This window comes from Ornithodoros turicata, chromosome 2 (assembly GCF_037126465.1).
Source record: "Ornithodoros turicata isolate Travis chromosome 2, ASM3712646v1, whole genome shotgun sequence".
In the NCBI taxonomy this organism is placed as follows: domain Eukaryota; kingdom Metazoa; phylum Arthropoda; class Arachnida; order Ixodida; family Argasidae; genus Ornithodoros; species Ornithodoros turicata.
This window is the reverse complement of record NC_088202.1, coordinates 103069205-103085084: the sequence shown is the minus strand read 5'-3', so window position 1 is coordinate 103085084 and position 15880 is coordinate 103069205. Positions and strand designations below refer to the sequence as shown.

At 44.3% G+C, this 15880-nt stretch overlaps 1 protein-coding gene across 1 annotated transcript in view; it reads right to left on the bottom strand.

Annotated features, from left to right (window-relative positions):
- The window catches only part of LOC135385876 (protogenin-like), a 180553-nt gene that overhangs the window by 21435 nt on the left and 143238 nt on the right, over positions 1-15880 (bottom strand). Inside the window, exons 5-14 of the mRNA XM_064615454.1 lie at positions 14202-14347; positions 13803-13925; positions 13091-13258; positions 11676-12023; positions 11401-11538; positions 9865-10017; positions 9589-9780; positions 4071-4196; positions 3568-3756; positions 2567-2683 (exon numbers count right to left, since the gene is read on the bottom strand). Of these exons, the coding sequence (XP_064471524.1) occupies positions 2567-2683; positions 3568-3756; positions 4071-4196; positions 9589-9780; positions 9865-10017; positions 11401-11538; positions 11676-12023; positions 13091-13258; positions 13803-13925; positions 14202-14347 (1700 nt within the window). The remainder of the gene's footprint in view (positions 1-2566; positions 2684-3567; positions 3757-4070; positions 4197-9588; positions 9781-9864; positions 10018-11400; positions 11539-11675; positions 12024-13090; positions 13259-13802; positions 13926-14201; positions 14348-15880) is intronic.

Below are 15880 nucleotides of genomic sequence, written 5' to 3'. Positions count from 1 at the left end.
GAGGGTCGACGTAACCCTCGCACGGAGGGTCGCGTAACAAGCAACAAATAGTATCTGTTTTCGCTTCGGAAGAGAATTCGGAGTATGTTTTTCTATGTCTTTTATATTTCTCTCTGCTTCTTTTTTAAACCGCTGCGCTTATTGTCCGCTACGGAATGCGCTAGGAACGAACAGCCAGACTTTATTGCGGCAGTTAACCAATATGAATGGAACCCGTATGCAACTGTTTTCTGTGCATGTGCAATAAAAAAAAAAAAACGCTGATATCGGTTGGATCTGTCGGTACATAAAAAATAAAAGAAAAATAGAAAGAATGGTTCATCCTAGAAGTGCTATGGCGCTGTTCTAAAGTTGTCCTCATGTAGCGTCTGTGGATGCTCTGAGGATACCGTGGGGACGCTATATAAGTGCCAAAATGACATGTTGAGGATGATTTGAGGATCAGATTCACCCTCCTGGGGATGTCACCCCAGTCCATGCATGATGCTCTTAGGATATCCCTCGGATGACAGTGTGATGTCGGGGTTAACAATTCCTCGCGGCACTGTACGATTCCAAAAATGTAGGGGGGGGGGGGAATCCCATAAAGACAGAAGGGTTTAGGTTTGGAACTAGGGGCAAAACACAAGGACAGGGGGACGGCACACCACACAGCTCCTCCTGTCCTTGCCGTCTTCAGTGTCAGTCCTGTCCTGTCAGTGCAGTGTCAGTGTCAGCCTCAGTGCCGTCCTCTTGTCCTTGTGTTTTGCTCCTAGTTCCAAGCTTAAATCATGTACTAACTGGCCCAGTCTGCCATTTTAAAAAGAGATTGAAGGGTGTTGTACACAATTTAGAAAATCTTCATGTTGCTTTAGAACACACATCTGAATTGTTCCTCATCTTTTTGAAACTCCTAATTCGATGTGGGACAAACGTGTCACCACGCTATACTGTTAAGGACGGAAAAGGAGGCGGACCCAGCTCGTTGCTCTTCCACGAAGAACAACTGGTTTATTCCAACCTAAAAAAATGTGCTAGAAGTGTGTGCCTTTTTCTCCTTCCTCTTTCTCACTCCCTGCGCTGTGTGGCGGCATATTCAGCAGTTACCGTAGTTTATCCAATCTAAGACGACCCCCCCGAGTTCAGAGTACACGAATTTGGAAAAAAAGTAAACAGAGATTTGGAGACAGTATAACAGCTGGAAAAGATGCACAATACCATTTATTCATCACCACTTTTTTCACCGCTGTTTTCTTTGTCGCTATCTGCCCACAGGTCATTGTGCTCTGTTCCGTTCAAAGCGTTAGACAAACCATACTTTCTAAAAGCGCGCACGACAGCGTCGTCAGGCACACCGCGCTCAGTGACCAAAATCCACTGCACTGGCGCAATTCTTGATCTCTCCCTGTTGCTTCAGCCATCTTCTAACATTTGCTTCCGATACTTGAAACAGCCTTGCCACCGCTAAATTGTTGACGCATTCAGTGGCAAAAGCGATAACTTTGCGTTCAAACCATGACCTACTATCGACCATGTCATAATCGGCAAACCCTATGAGGAGCTCGTCTGCATGATACGCTAGGGGCGTTACTCATCGGCCCGCGAGATGTACGTCATGACTGGACAATGGAAATTAGAATTTTGAACGTGCAGAAGCGGACGTACGACTACCGTAGCAGACGACAGCAACAGCTCCTATAAAAATGTGTAGAATGATGATGATAATCAACTTTAGAAAGAAGTATCTCTCGTGGGACATACACTGCTTGTACCAAAATACCAAGGTAAGCGAAAGTACAAAGTACTGTAGAAATTGAGGAAGCAATAACTGGGCCGATAAGTTAGCCCACCGCAAGCCTCAAAATGCGGCGCTGGAAGGGGGTCCATATGACATGGTCACTATAATAGACCTTTTTAAAAAAGCAAGCTCCACCTGTGCTCATGGGGACTTAGGGTGTCCTACAGCATTACGAGACGGCCAGAGGCGGAGGTAGAAGAAGAACAACAACATTCCCGGTGTGCGCAGCAGCAGCGTCAGCCGGGGTAAACTAGGGTAAACCATAACATAAGCAGACGACAGAGCAGAGTCCCTCAAAGTTCCCATGCTGCTTTGCGCCACGGGCTTGATGGCGCGCGCATCTTTTTAAAATCGTCTATTTAGTAGGTTGTGGTTCAAACGCAGCAGTGACGATGCCATAACAGTCTGTCCTCACTGCCGCATTTGCATCGCTTCGTTTGTTTCACGCTGACTGGCGCTCACAACCACAACACGTGGTATCGGTCGCGCCGCGCTATTGGCCCGATCCCGTCGCCCGCTCCCGCCTCTCCCCTGACCTCGTTGTGGTGCGGATATTCAAATCTAAGACAACCCCTGACTTTGAAACACTGGATTTTGGAAAAAAATGTCTTAGATTCGAGAGAATATGGTACTGCTGTCATGAGCTTCGAACCATTCAATTTAAAAGTCATTCCTAGAAAATTATAACATGCTTTGAATTGGAAATCCATTATTTTTCCCCAGCACACTGCATTATATCAATATCAAACGCTAGAGAGCACCTTTATTGGAAAGAATAACTATACCTACCAACATCTCTGTCGACTGTCATGTTCTCAGGCCGTGTCAAAATTGTCTGTATAGCCTCTTGGCCTTCCATGTCATTGACAAAGCTCAGCACGTACACTTCATACCAAGTCTGAGGTCCTGAAAGGGATGCCATACGCACACTATGACAAAATGCAACATTGCAACAAAATGAGAACAACAGCGAGGCTTCTACGTCTACACGAGCATCAGATAGCAATGAAAATCAATTACCGAAATTCCAAAAGCCCCCAATACTTTATTTGTGTGTGTGTAAAGGTATCTTCGTTGTGCGAAGTGCATGAAGTGTATCGCGCCTACTCGCACAATATTGAAGAAATTCCGCACTTCCTCCTCAGCAGCTGTCCCACTGCTCTACGCATGAGCAGCGTAGAGGGCAGTTGGACATGCCCGAATCACTCCTGGGACCGTATTCTCGTCAAAGTAATCGACCTCGATTACTTTGTGTCTTGCCTGTCACTGGTCGTTACGTGAAGAAGGCGTGAAGAATGAAGATGAATGTCACACGCCCTCAACCAATCGTCGAGCACTTGATCCTGCACTCTTCATGCTTTATCTACTTCATCATGAAGATTGCAGGATCAAGAGCTCGACGATTGGTTGAGGGCGTGTGACATTCATTTCTGTTCTTCACGCCTTCTTCACATAACGACCAATGACAGGCAAGACACAAAGTAATCGAGGTCGATTACTTTGACGAGAATGGGGTCCCAGGGGTGATTCGGGCATGTCCAACTGCCTGCTACGCTGCTCATGCGTAGAGCAGTGGGACAGCTGCTGAGGAGGAAGTGAGGAATTTCTTCAACATTTGCGCGAGTAGGCCCCATACACTTCATGCACTTCTGAACAGGGATGCCATCCATAAGGCAAACCCGAAACTTGGGATGACAAGAAAAACACGCACTTGGTCTCAGGTTTTCATGATGGATCTTTGCCACCAGTTGACTTGCTTTTTAACCATACTTTAAGGATGTCATACTTACTCAAATTGCAAAGCCTGTACGAAAGTGTAGTATTGGGCAAGACAATGGGATCGGACAACTGATCTCCTTGTTCTCTGTATCGGAGCTTAAAACCTGCAATAATGTTCTTCTCTTCGGGTGGAATAACCCACCGAGCTTCCAGAGTTGTTGCATTCACCACACTCAAGTATAACATTGGTGGCTGAGGAACTGGAAAAGCAAGGAAGCAGAAGATCGCAAAGATATATGCATAGCAGTAAATGAGATAAATATTCCACATTCCACATGCAGCCAGCATGTTGAAATGATAAACAACTTGGAGACAAACTGCAACAGCTCTTGCTAATTGGACAGTGTTGAGAACTAGCCAGCAAGAAATGCTTGCTGGAATCGAATTGTAAGTATTTAGTAGTCTATAGTTATGCAACAACCTCCTGGATGCACTCGTTAAGAGAAATGCATTGTGGAGGCAATAAAGAACAAGCTATGGCATACGGCAAAAGTACCGAAGTACCATGACATACCACTTGAAGAGAAACCTGCAGGCATCATGTATGTGACCCAGGGCCAGGCATCATCGCTCAGGACAGGAAAACCTTTCATTGTGCCGCCCAGAACTCGTACGTCGTAAGTCTTTGTTGGTTCCAAGCCTGAAAGAAAGGACTGTGTTAAACATGTTGCAGAAGGGGGTTCAAATAACGTTCTAACAAAGAATGTGCTTATATCACACACACAGTTTTTCCAATTCCTTTTCCAGTTCCATACAATCTGTTGCTTACATATTTAGTGAACTGCGGTGAAACAGTGGAGAGTGCTTGCAGTTAACTAGAATTATATAACTAAAATTATAATTAGTAGTTACTGTTAATTTGAATTTTTCTAATTCTGAAGTGAATCATTCTGTATTTGATTCAATTTCGGAATCGAATACAGAATTCTATACTTGAAAGTGAACATATTTGACACAGGCATGTCTGGTTGGGGGATAATAGACAGACAGATAACACGAACCAAACCACGAAACGGTTTTCCCAATGTTTCGGAGCATATCCTGGCTCCTCCTTCAGGGGTGAATCAATACGCTTCGTGCAAAGCGTCCGCCGCGCCACGGAAAATCCTGGCGGCAGCCATAGGAACTCGTTGTGTGAGTCCGTTCCGTTTTCGAGGGCTATTCGTACGCTTTCAATCGTCACTTTGGTTCGGTGACGCTGCGCCTGAATTGATAGCTGCTAAAGGTAATGCTGTACCGCACAAACTGTTGCGTCGTTGGGTGCACAGAAACATATAATGCGGGACATGAAAAAAAAAAAAAAAAAAGGGCCCCTGGTTGTGTAGGCAGAAAAATGGTCCCCCAGGCTCCTGCGCGCCCAAACATACAGGGGTGCGGATGGGGTAACTGATGAAACGCATCACAGCCGACCGAGTGTTACCATTCGCTTTCCCCACCACTTGTTGAAAAAGGAGGCATAGACCTTTTTCATCTGTTAATAGATAATAAAACCTGCACGACATTCAATGAGTAACATAAAAGCGACATCATTCGCTCGCTAGCGATATCGTTCGCTGGATGCTGGTATTTTTCTACTGGTGGTCAGACACGCGTGCTTGAATGCAAAAAAAGAAAAAAGAAAAAGGCGACACGAGCTTTACAGTTGTCCCCTGCATCTAAGAAAATCACTCCGTGCATCTAAGACAATTTTCCGTGGTGATGTTTATAGACAATAAAAGCTGTCGCCTTCTCATTCGTTGTTTCATTGGCTTTACAACTCCGCTTCTGCTAGAGATACGGTTCATTGACATAGAAAGTAGGACAGAACAACTGTAAAACCTGTGTGACCAACAATAGGAAAACACTAGATCCAGGTTGAATTGGGAACTACACCCAACGACGCCCCGTACAGAGAGTGTGAGGTCGGAGCCAGGCTAGTGAGCTCACGGTGTAAAGCGTTTATGCGTGTTTTATTTTATTGGTACGAATACAGAAGGTAACGTGCCTCTTTGCTTACTCCTCTGTAATCCGTCCTGTCATAAAAGAATGCGGGTACCATTTTCCCGACATATCTGCAAGACATCGCATTGTCTGTACTGCACAAAAAAGAGAGAGAGGAACAAGAGGAACAGGAGGAACAGACGCAATGCACTCAGTACAACCGGTCCAGCGAATGTAATCGCTTTTAGGTTCCTCATTGAATGGCGTGCAGCTTTTATTGTTCATTAACATCAATGTTAATTAAAAAAACCTATGTCTCCCAATTTTAACAAATCGTTTCCACACTCAACACTCCAGAGTTTCCCGCCAAATCCACACGAAGTGGACATGAGAAGAAGATTAATGTCGGCCGTCAAACATATGCGTCACAAAATAAGCTACACTGTGGATTCTATCTGTCTTCTTTTATGCCAATGAGCCTAATTGGTTGCCATAATCAGACCGTATATCGTTCGTGCTGTGTTGAGTGATATTGCGATGTGTGTTCTCCATTCAGACAAGAACTTCCAACTAGCTTGGACTTTGTCGCTTTTTCCAACTCAGCTAATGAGAATTCTGCATCCGCTGTAGGTGCAACCTTTGCAAGGTTGCTGTAAAAAGTACAAAAGAAAACATATGCAAGTGCGGTGCTCACGAAGAAAGGCTAAAAGAATTATAATAACGCTCACATGCCTGCTTCTGCATATAGTCTTATGCCTTATAGTTAGAGCCTGAAGTTTTAGGGTTAAACCCGATTTTTCCTCGAATTTGCACCCCGAATTGAGGTTCACCTATCTAGGGTTAAACCCGATTTCTACCTGCAAAACTGCACCTAGGCTAGGCACCTCAAGGCATCGACATACTAGTTACTCACAAAATATGCGACTGGCCCCTTACTTCTGGCACTCTGGATAAACGGTACAGTGAACGTTTATTCTACAACAATGCCAGATTTTTCCCCGAAGTCAGTCTGATGGTAATTTTTCTGCCCGAATTTGCATGAATTTTCGATATCAATTTATTGACCCGATTTCTACCCCCCGAATTTGGAAAAATATAAAACCCGAAAACTTCAGGGTCTACTTATAGTCTTATGACCGCTGAGGACCGAAAGTAGTCGTTCGGAGTTTAAAGCAATTGAAATCCACAAAGTTACACAACCGATTCACACAATTTCGATGTTCATGACGCCCGCCACATACACTTTTGACTTGTTTCGATATCGGACGGCTCACACAAAAAGTTCGCTTTCCCACCGCTACGTGGCTGCGCCACCTTTAGTCTGTGCACGAGGCGTACGTAAAAATTACTATTGAATTGATAGTCGAAACAATGTTTCATAAACGTATGTCTATATTGGGTGTAGGAAAGAATGTCCCCGGAAAAAATGTCCCCGAGAAAAATTTTCGCGAAAAAAATGTCAACGTTCCCAGCCCCTCAGGTAAGTTTATAGCGCAAAACAATTATCCGACTTTTTGATCATACATGACAAGATATTTAAAATTCAACTACATACCTACAACTGTGGGTAGAATAGAGTAAGTTACAAGAGTGAATAAAGGATATTATTCTCAATAGGCACGAAACAACAGTGAGGCGAGTAGAAGGAAATGCCGCACATTATATTTCTTTATTTTTTTCTGCAATTCTATATTTATTCACGTACTTCCTGATCCACATGTATTCGGCTGACGTTAAAACCGTATCGTCCGTCCAAAGCCGCGAAGTAACTGCTAAAGGGCTCTTCTCTCCCGGTGTGTACTGCATACAAAGATTCCGAAGCCACATTTGCAGGTTCACTGTCGTCAGCTTTACACGCTTTAAAAGCGATAAAACTCCTTAATTAGTTTTTTGATTAACCATTTTCGATAGCTTTACACGCTTTTTTGGCGGTATTCCTATTGCTTCTATAGATAAATTAAAGCAGACTTGTGTGAGCATCACCATGTAAATGCGACAGCAAATGAATCCTTAGACGGTAATTGTGAACAGGCTTACCTTCAATTTACTCCTTGGAACACGTTGGCCCTTACTTGTCAGCACAGAATAAGCGTCAGCAATGACAGGACGATCAATAAATGTACGGCAACAAAATGCGGCCTAAATACCATGCGATCGTATCCTCAACACCCCGTTCTGTTCAGTCGCACGTTCTGTTCTGACGCCTGTTCTGTCTGTACCTTATGTCCACAAATATTGCAGTATGCTATCCCATCAACGAGCCCAATTTTCTGCACTTGTTCAACACTCCGATTTTGTTTTTTTGTGAAACTCCGGGTAACCTCTCCACAGGGGACACTTCTTCCGGGGACCTTCAGCTTATTGCTTGGACATACGTTGACCCTCATTTCACAGCACAGAATAAGCATTAACAATGACAGGATGCTCAGTAAACGTGCTGCAACAAACTGCCGTCTAAATACCATGCGATCCTAACCTCAACACCCTTATTTTGTTTCTTTCGGGAGCTCCCGGTAGCCTTTCCACAGGGGACATTTTTTTTGGGGACTTTTTTTCCGGCTCCCGTCTATATTAGCGTATGTATATCCGGTAGGAACATCGAATGGACGTACGAGGGGCGTTCAAGTCAAACCGGGACTTTCCGTCTCCTGAGTGTACAAATGGCTTGCGCTACTTCTTTCTCGTCATTTTCACACGCGACAGGCCTCCGCGTTCGCCACGTGGTGGTCCAAAGTTTGTGCAAAACAGGAGGCACGTGCTGGACAAGATGGCCGACAACGAGTTGAGCGCGCACATCGAACAGCGAATTGTCATGAAGTTTCTCGTGAATGAAGGCGTAAAGTCATTTGAAATTCACAGAAGACTTCAGGCTCAGTATGGCCACGATACATTTAGCTGCAGCAAAGCATTTGAGTGGTGCAACCGGTTTCGAGATGGTCGTACATCAGTGCAGGACGATCCCGGCCCGGGCGGCTCAGAGCCCCAGTGTCAGAGTTCCTGAGAACATCCAACTTGTGGAGCGCCTGATCCTCAAGGACCGACGGATAACATGTCTCGATATCAATAGTGCATATAGTGCGATCAATAGTGCATATTACTGCCAGGTTCTCAGGAATGTGCATAAGGTGCTGAAGCAAAAGCGGTCGAGCCCCATTACCAAAGGAGTCCTCCTCCTACAGTACAATGCACGCCCACATACCGCGCGTCTCACGACACGCACCTTACAGGAACTTGGCTGGGAGTTGCTGCCACATCCCCCTTACAGTCCAGACCTCGCCCCCAGCGATTTCCATCTCTTTGGGCCACTGAAGGCATTTCTTGGGGGCCGCCACTTCAGCTGCGACGATGAGGTCAAGAATGTGGTCCAATCATGGATGCTACGCGCCAGTAAGGATTTCTACGCTGCTGGCATCCAAGCCCCCGTGAAGCACTGGGACAGGGGCATTAGTGCAGCTGGAGATTACGTCGAAAAATAAAACTAATTTTTTGCCTCTAAGTTCATTTTACTTTTGCGAAAAATGAAAAGTCCCGGTTTGACTTGAACAACCCTCGTATATTAGTCATCGCAATGCCTCACAAACATGTCCACTGGACGTGACAAATGTCCAGCAGGTACATCCAGAGGGCATACAGTTATGGACGAGCTTCTGACGATCCATGGAACATCCATGGAATGTAATGTGGACATATCTGGATATCTACTAGACATCCCAAATGTCTTAGATGTTTGGATGTTTCTGGTATGTCTAATAGATGTTTGTGGTTTGCTGGGAAGCGATCTTGGAAATTTGCTGCAACATTTGCTTACTTGTTTTCTCCTTGCCGCGGAATCCCACGGATTTGTAAATCCCACTTTGTGGAAATGTTAATTTTCCACTGCAAGAACCTTGGGGGCTTTAGCCACCGGTATTCGCATGAAACTTTTCTCACGCTTAAAAGAGTGTGGAGCATAGCACATCAATTGCAAGGGAGTATGGCCCTTCCCATGAAAAAAAAAAAAGAAGGCATCCAGCGCTCGACTCTGTGTGGCATGGATATCAACGACCTCCACTGTGTGCAGAAGGTCGTAAAGGGTCAGCCGAGCTTTAGATATAAGCAATGCTAGCACATACCTGTAATAGTGTATTCAAGAACATTTCCCTTGACTTCCATGACATTGTTATAATTTTGGTCATGCAACCGGTAGTGAATCCGGTATGACACAATGATGCCTCTGGCAACGGGAGGTGGTGGTTCAGTCCACGAGATATGCATCGTTGTTGGTGTTAAGCTGGTGACTGTTACGGATGGCGCACCAAGAGGTACTGCAACATAAATTTTTGTGAATGTGACAAAGAGAGCGACCTGAGAGGTTGCCATGTAATGGCAAAAGAGTCGAGTCTACATACTGTCTTCTAGTGTCATCTGTGTAATGGCTTCCGACTGCTCGCTTGCACTCTTCCCGCTGTATGCCCTCACATAGAAGGTATAGCTGGTAAAGGGCTTCAGTTTGTCGATGGTATAGGATGTGTTCACGGACACTTTCTGCAATTCATTGCCACCTGCAAAGAGCATATCTAGCTGAAAATGTTCCTGTGCCAATGTACGTTGCAGCAGGCAAATGCGAAGCATCTAACCAAATTCGGTGATGATGGGCAGTGTCTGTTGGTTTTCTACTGAAAGCGGAAAAAAGCCTGGTGCGAGTGCAGTGAACAGCTAGACAACTCCGTTACTCAGTGTAGTGCCCCAGACAGTAATTATCAGTGATAAAATGATATCAGATAAAAAGCAGTTTAACTAGTTCACCGGTAATTGAAACTGCTTGACGAAAAGTAATTCAAACTAAGCAGTTAAACTAGTTTTCTTGCAGTTAACTACTGTAGTTTAACTACGATACCTTCGCCGTGGCTTTACACCTTTTCAATACCCCATGAACAAGGACACTTTTGCTGGGAAGGAATGTTCACTAATGTAAACTTCCACCGCAGTCTCTACTTTGTTGTGAGTGAGATACCATTGTCCTATTTGGTAATGACCATTATGCCTACTTTAGAAAGATCCATGATATTTCCCTATTTTTATATATACAAAAGAATTTTTATTTTTATTGTAAGAGTGCAAGGGTTTTACATCTGCACTCAGTGATGGAGTGCTCTGGCCAGCTATAATAAGGTAATGTTAAGTGCATAAACACAGGATTCATATACAGGGTGGTTTTTATATGTTACAGAATTTATATTAAAAAACTAGCAGAGCAAAATAGATGCTGTTTTATCAGGTGGGTTACACTGCAAGAAGAACATCTTGTAGGACAGTGTATGCAACTACTGGACGACTATTTAGCTAAAATTCATTAATTAACTTCTTAATTAGATGTTTTCTGGGGAATGCAAGATAGCAGAATTGGGGCCAGTCATTATTCAAATCCACAGTCCTTATTAAACACCCTGTGAAGCAAATGAACTTTGAGATATAAACTGTCAAATTTCGCTATACAAATGATCCAAAACCAGAACTACACGCTTTTCGAGTGCAGAAATGAGGCGACCTTCGCCTTATCTGAGTCGGATAGCGGTCTATCTGGCCAACAAGTTAGCGCCTACTCCAATAAGCTCCATTGCTCCAAAGCAAGTGGCCATGGATTGCCTGTCGCTCTTTCTGCGCTCGAGTGGTGCATAGTTCTGGTTTCGTCTCATTTGCATCATGAAATTTGGCAATTTATATCTCGAAGTGCGTTCGCTTCTTAGTTAGTGCCCATCAATAATTATGAAAAAAAAAAAGAAAAGCATTTTGACTTCTTGGGTATGGTCTTACAGGTGGTTTGGTTTTATTACCCATCATCTGCAGCTCTTATTATTGCAACATGCAGTCGAATCCCGATACAATGGATGGGAACGTTAGTATGACAATTGTTCGATGTAATAATGCTGCATGCAGCTCTGTACCTGATGTTGGAAGGTAGTGAACTGAATACGCCTGGATAAGTTGGCCACTTGAGGTGGTTGACGCATTCCAGCTCAGTTGCATCGATGTACTTGACAGGGGACGTGCCTTCAGGTTGGTTGGAGGACCTGGCTGATCGCCTGCAGTAATTTCAGAATGGGACAAGTGAGCACACACTACAGCGATTCTACATGTGCTCAATATCACGCAACAACAGGACAGAGGATGCCCATTTTTCAGTTTTCAACAGTGCTGCCATGCCAATGCACATGCTAACCTGAAGTATTGAGCTGCAGGCGTGCTGCAATTGTCCGTGTGCCAGCAGCGTTGACAGCCACACATTGATAGATACCTGCGTCCCTTGTGACTATATGGGACAGAACAAGCACATTGTGTGGCTTTTGTTGGGCATGTGCATCAGACAAGGGTGTCTGTGGCCGCTGAGGCACAAATTTGCCATCCTCTGGCCGCAGCACCTTAATGCGTCCATTGATACTTAGAGGTCGTCCATTTTTGTACCACCGGATTTCCGGCGGCGGATGACCTTTTGCACTGCACTCAAACCGAGTTGTACGTGCAGCTGGATGTGCCTGGCTGACAAGGTCTTCCTCAAAACTTGGTGGTTCTGAAACGAAAATGATCAGACATGGTGCACTGTATCTGACACCCCAATACCAAGGTTTAATATGCCATCACTTCATATGCCACTGACTACAGCATGACTATACTATTGAATAAAAATGCAAAAGTGCTACAGAATAGAATTGGAGACCAGACACACTGAACTAGGAAGACATGCTAACTTTGAAATGATTGAAACCAAAACGAATCTACAGATAGAGTAGCAAGTTACACGACCAGTGATTTCTCCAGACCCTCCTACAACACCCCCCCCAATATTTGGTGATACCCCGCTGCATTCCTTTCCTGTGCACCCCCTTAGGGGTGGTCTCTCTCTCGTTTTTCAACTTTAGATGTCGGCGATGATGCATAACGCTGTGACAATGTAACTGCAATAATGACCCCCCCCCCCCCCCCCCCAATTCTTTCCAACAACCCCGTGCTTACGATCCTTGATAAACCACCGTAAATGACTCTGTATGCTCAGATGTGCCTCGTGCGGGAGGTAGAGAATGAACAAGCACTACTTTTTTCAACAAGACATTACGGGAAGGTCTCTACAAACTGTTAATCTCCACCCTATGTGGAATCCTGAAGAAAAGTCGCAAGGCAAAGTATGCAAGCTACCAATGCCATAGGTGGTGGAGATCAACAGAGGTCCAAGCTCATTACAATCATAATGGAGATGGAGGAAGTACATAAATGGCACGAACTATCTTTGCTATATAGTGCATGCAGTGGTCCTGTTATGAAGCCACAGCCCGTGTCAAGGTCCCGTATATATTGGCCCGTATAGAGCTCTGTCTCATCTTGTCTCAGTCTGCTCAGCCTTGTATCCTAAAGCGAGCTGACTGCCCCGATATTTTTTTTTGCATCTGCCACAGCATAGCCAAAATGCACAGTAGAACCTGTTTTGGTCCTTAAAGGGTCAGTTCAAAAGTTCCTGAATTTGATACGGAGAAAAGCTCACATTTTCCCCCTCTCTTAAGGCTTACATTAATGTATGCTTATTTATTTTGATACCATTGCATGCTCTAAATTGTTTTTTGCCCACAAAACGCAGAGACTTACCATATACAGTGAGCCTGTGGGTTTGCGATACTATCACAATTTCTCCAGTGACGTGAGTAATGTTGGCAATGCACTCGTATGATCCCGAGTCATTTACTTCAACTCGGGCAACCCTTAGATTTCCCTGACCAGTAAGTGTGGTTCGGTTAGTTGGTAAACTTGCTCCTCCTGAAAGAGGTAAATCGCTCGTATGGTCTTGCATTTCCAGTTCATTATATAAAGAATACAAATAATATACAAGTGCACCCTTTGATAAGTAATCACAATAAAATATAATTACAACAAAGCAACATACATTTTAAGGATTTTCACACAGGTAAAATGGTTGGGAAAATGCTTCTTTACACTCATTAAAAGAGGCAGAACTCCTCAGCACTCAAGTGTCTGTGTTGTGTTAGTCTTTTCACGTCCCCAGTGCTTGCGATGTTTTGCCACTTTAAATGTGTCACATTAACTAGGCCAGATTTTAACGCTATCTTGCTGTAACATTGAGCTGTGGCTATACAGCAAGTTAATGTGAAATGTTTGCAAGATGTGTGACGAATCTTATTCACCGCCTTGAAGGTACAAGGTGAGGGATCACAGCTGCATTATTGCATAAAAAGCATGAACCAGATAAACAACTTTGCAACAGTCGCTTTAGTGCGCAAAGTTGCGCATAGTGTATTTTATTGCCGAACCTTCTGCTGCAGTCAAAACTGAGTCTACGTACCATCTCGTCTCCAAGAAATGGATGGTTGCGATGACGAGTAGATGAGGCACTCAAACTCTGCTGTTTCACCGACAACAGGTGTCAGCTCTTGTGAAGGCGAACTTAGGAACTGTGGAGCATGCTCTGCCAGATTCAACTCGTATTTAAAATCCATTATTATAAAGCCTTCTTGTGTGCCGGACAGGGCCGGCGAGAGGGTGGGGCAGCCGGGAATGGCGTCCCAGGGCCCGAGCCACTTCAGGTGCCCGCGGGACTGTCGTAATAACATAGAGGAGAAATACTTGGACTGCGCTATCGAGACGTGGTGAGGAGGTCCAGGCATGACCCATCCCCGGGGCCCGTAATTTCTCTCGCCGGCCCTGGTGGCGGATACTAATATTATAGCAAAGAAGTGCATACCTTGACTAACAATATTATGAACAGTTAATGTCGCTTCATTGCTTGCTTGAGTTTTTGCAACGTTTTTGGCAATGCAGCGGTAATTCCCTGCATCAGCTGATGAGACGTTGATGATCTGAAGAACCCCTGATGTAAGTTGTACAAATCTGAAAAAAAAAAAAAAAAAAAAAAAGTTGGCGGATGTCCGTGTTTCCTGAAGGCCAATTTTCTGAGGCTTTTAATTTTGTCAATTTAACCACATAGCATGTACAGTAAAACCTCGCTCGAGTGGCGCCACTCTAAAACTAAAACGAGGTGGTGAAATACAGATCACTATGGTTATCAGTGCCATGACATAATCAGTGCCATGGCGACTCCTGGGAAGTGCACAAAATACAAGACTAAAGACCTCGACATAAAAATGAAATTACTGAAAGCCCGTAGGGGAGGACGTCTCCATACAAGAAGTAACAAAGAAATCTGACATGAACAGGAGTATGTTGGCAACATATGTAATGACCGAGTCACAGATCCTTGGGGCTGTCGAAGGTGATGATTTCAATGAGCAAATTAGAATGGTGCAAGAGAGCTGGTGTACGGTTGAAAGAGGTAACATTTCCTCGAGTTTAAGGAACACACAAGACGCAGAGGACAACACATGGTATTTGTGCTGTGCCTTGTGTTGTCCTCTTCATCTTGTGTGTTCCTAAAACTCAAGGAAATGTTATGTCTTTCTGAGAATTTCGACTGAGAATTAAAGTGCCTTCGGACAGGTTTTACTGTAGTACCTAAGTGTATAGTCATAGGGTCGGACTTTTTCGGGTTTTTTTTTTTGTCAAAATTCGGGGTGGGGTGGTGGTGGGGAAATCGAGTGTTTTTTTTTTGTGAACAAGGAAACATGGTGAAATCGGGTGAAATATATTTATTCGGGTACGTTTTGGATGAAAAAAACAAGAAATACTCTCTCTACAAATTGCCAAAACTAAAAAATGTCAGAGTAAATGGGTAACACCCAAACAGCTGTGTGCAAGACTCTTCAATTATTACAAATTTTTGTGATGCTGCTGTTGTGTGGGTGGTTACAAATGCAAGGCTCAACGCAGTATGCAAAAATAGTTGTGAAAGACAAATCTTTTTACAGTAAGAATGCTCCACTGCAAGTCCACTATTGCACATGTTCCTTTTGCATATTAACTTTTTGCAACTTGTAGTGATAACGAAACCACTAATAAGGTATTCAGCAGCTGTTGACCAGTAATATCAGCTGGGCCTTCAGATGTTCGTCATCCATCAGAGTTCTTTATGGCGTCTGCATGTACTGCATCCTGCTGAAGCTTCGTTCCACATCACAGCTTCCATTTGGGATGCAAAGTAACGACAGAGCTGCAGATGCAAGGGTTGGGTACCTAGATGATGCAGACTTCCAATAGTTGAGCACTACAAAGTCATCATTTGTCGGAGGGTCTTCCAGCATATATTGTTCAAACTCAGACTTGAGCAGATTGCCACAATCTGTGACCAGGCAAAACAGTTCTTTGTAGGAATCAAAGTCCCTCGTCATAGATGCTGTGAAGGTCTTGTCTAACACCGCAGCCTTTCGCCACATTTCCGACTGGGATGGCATTACTGCAGTGCCCGATAGGTTCCTGCTTGGGGTTTCTTTCCACTTGTTCAGGATGTGGTTGCAAAATGTATGGCAA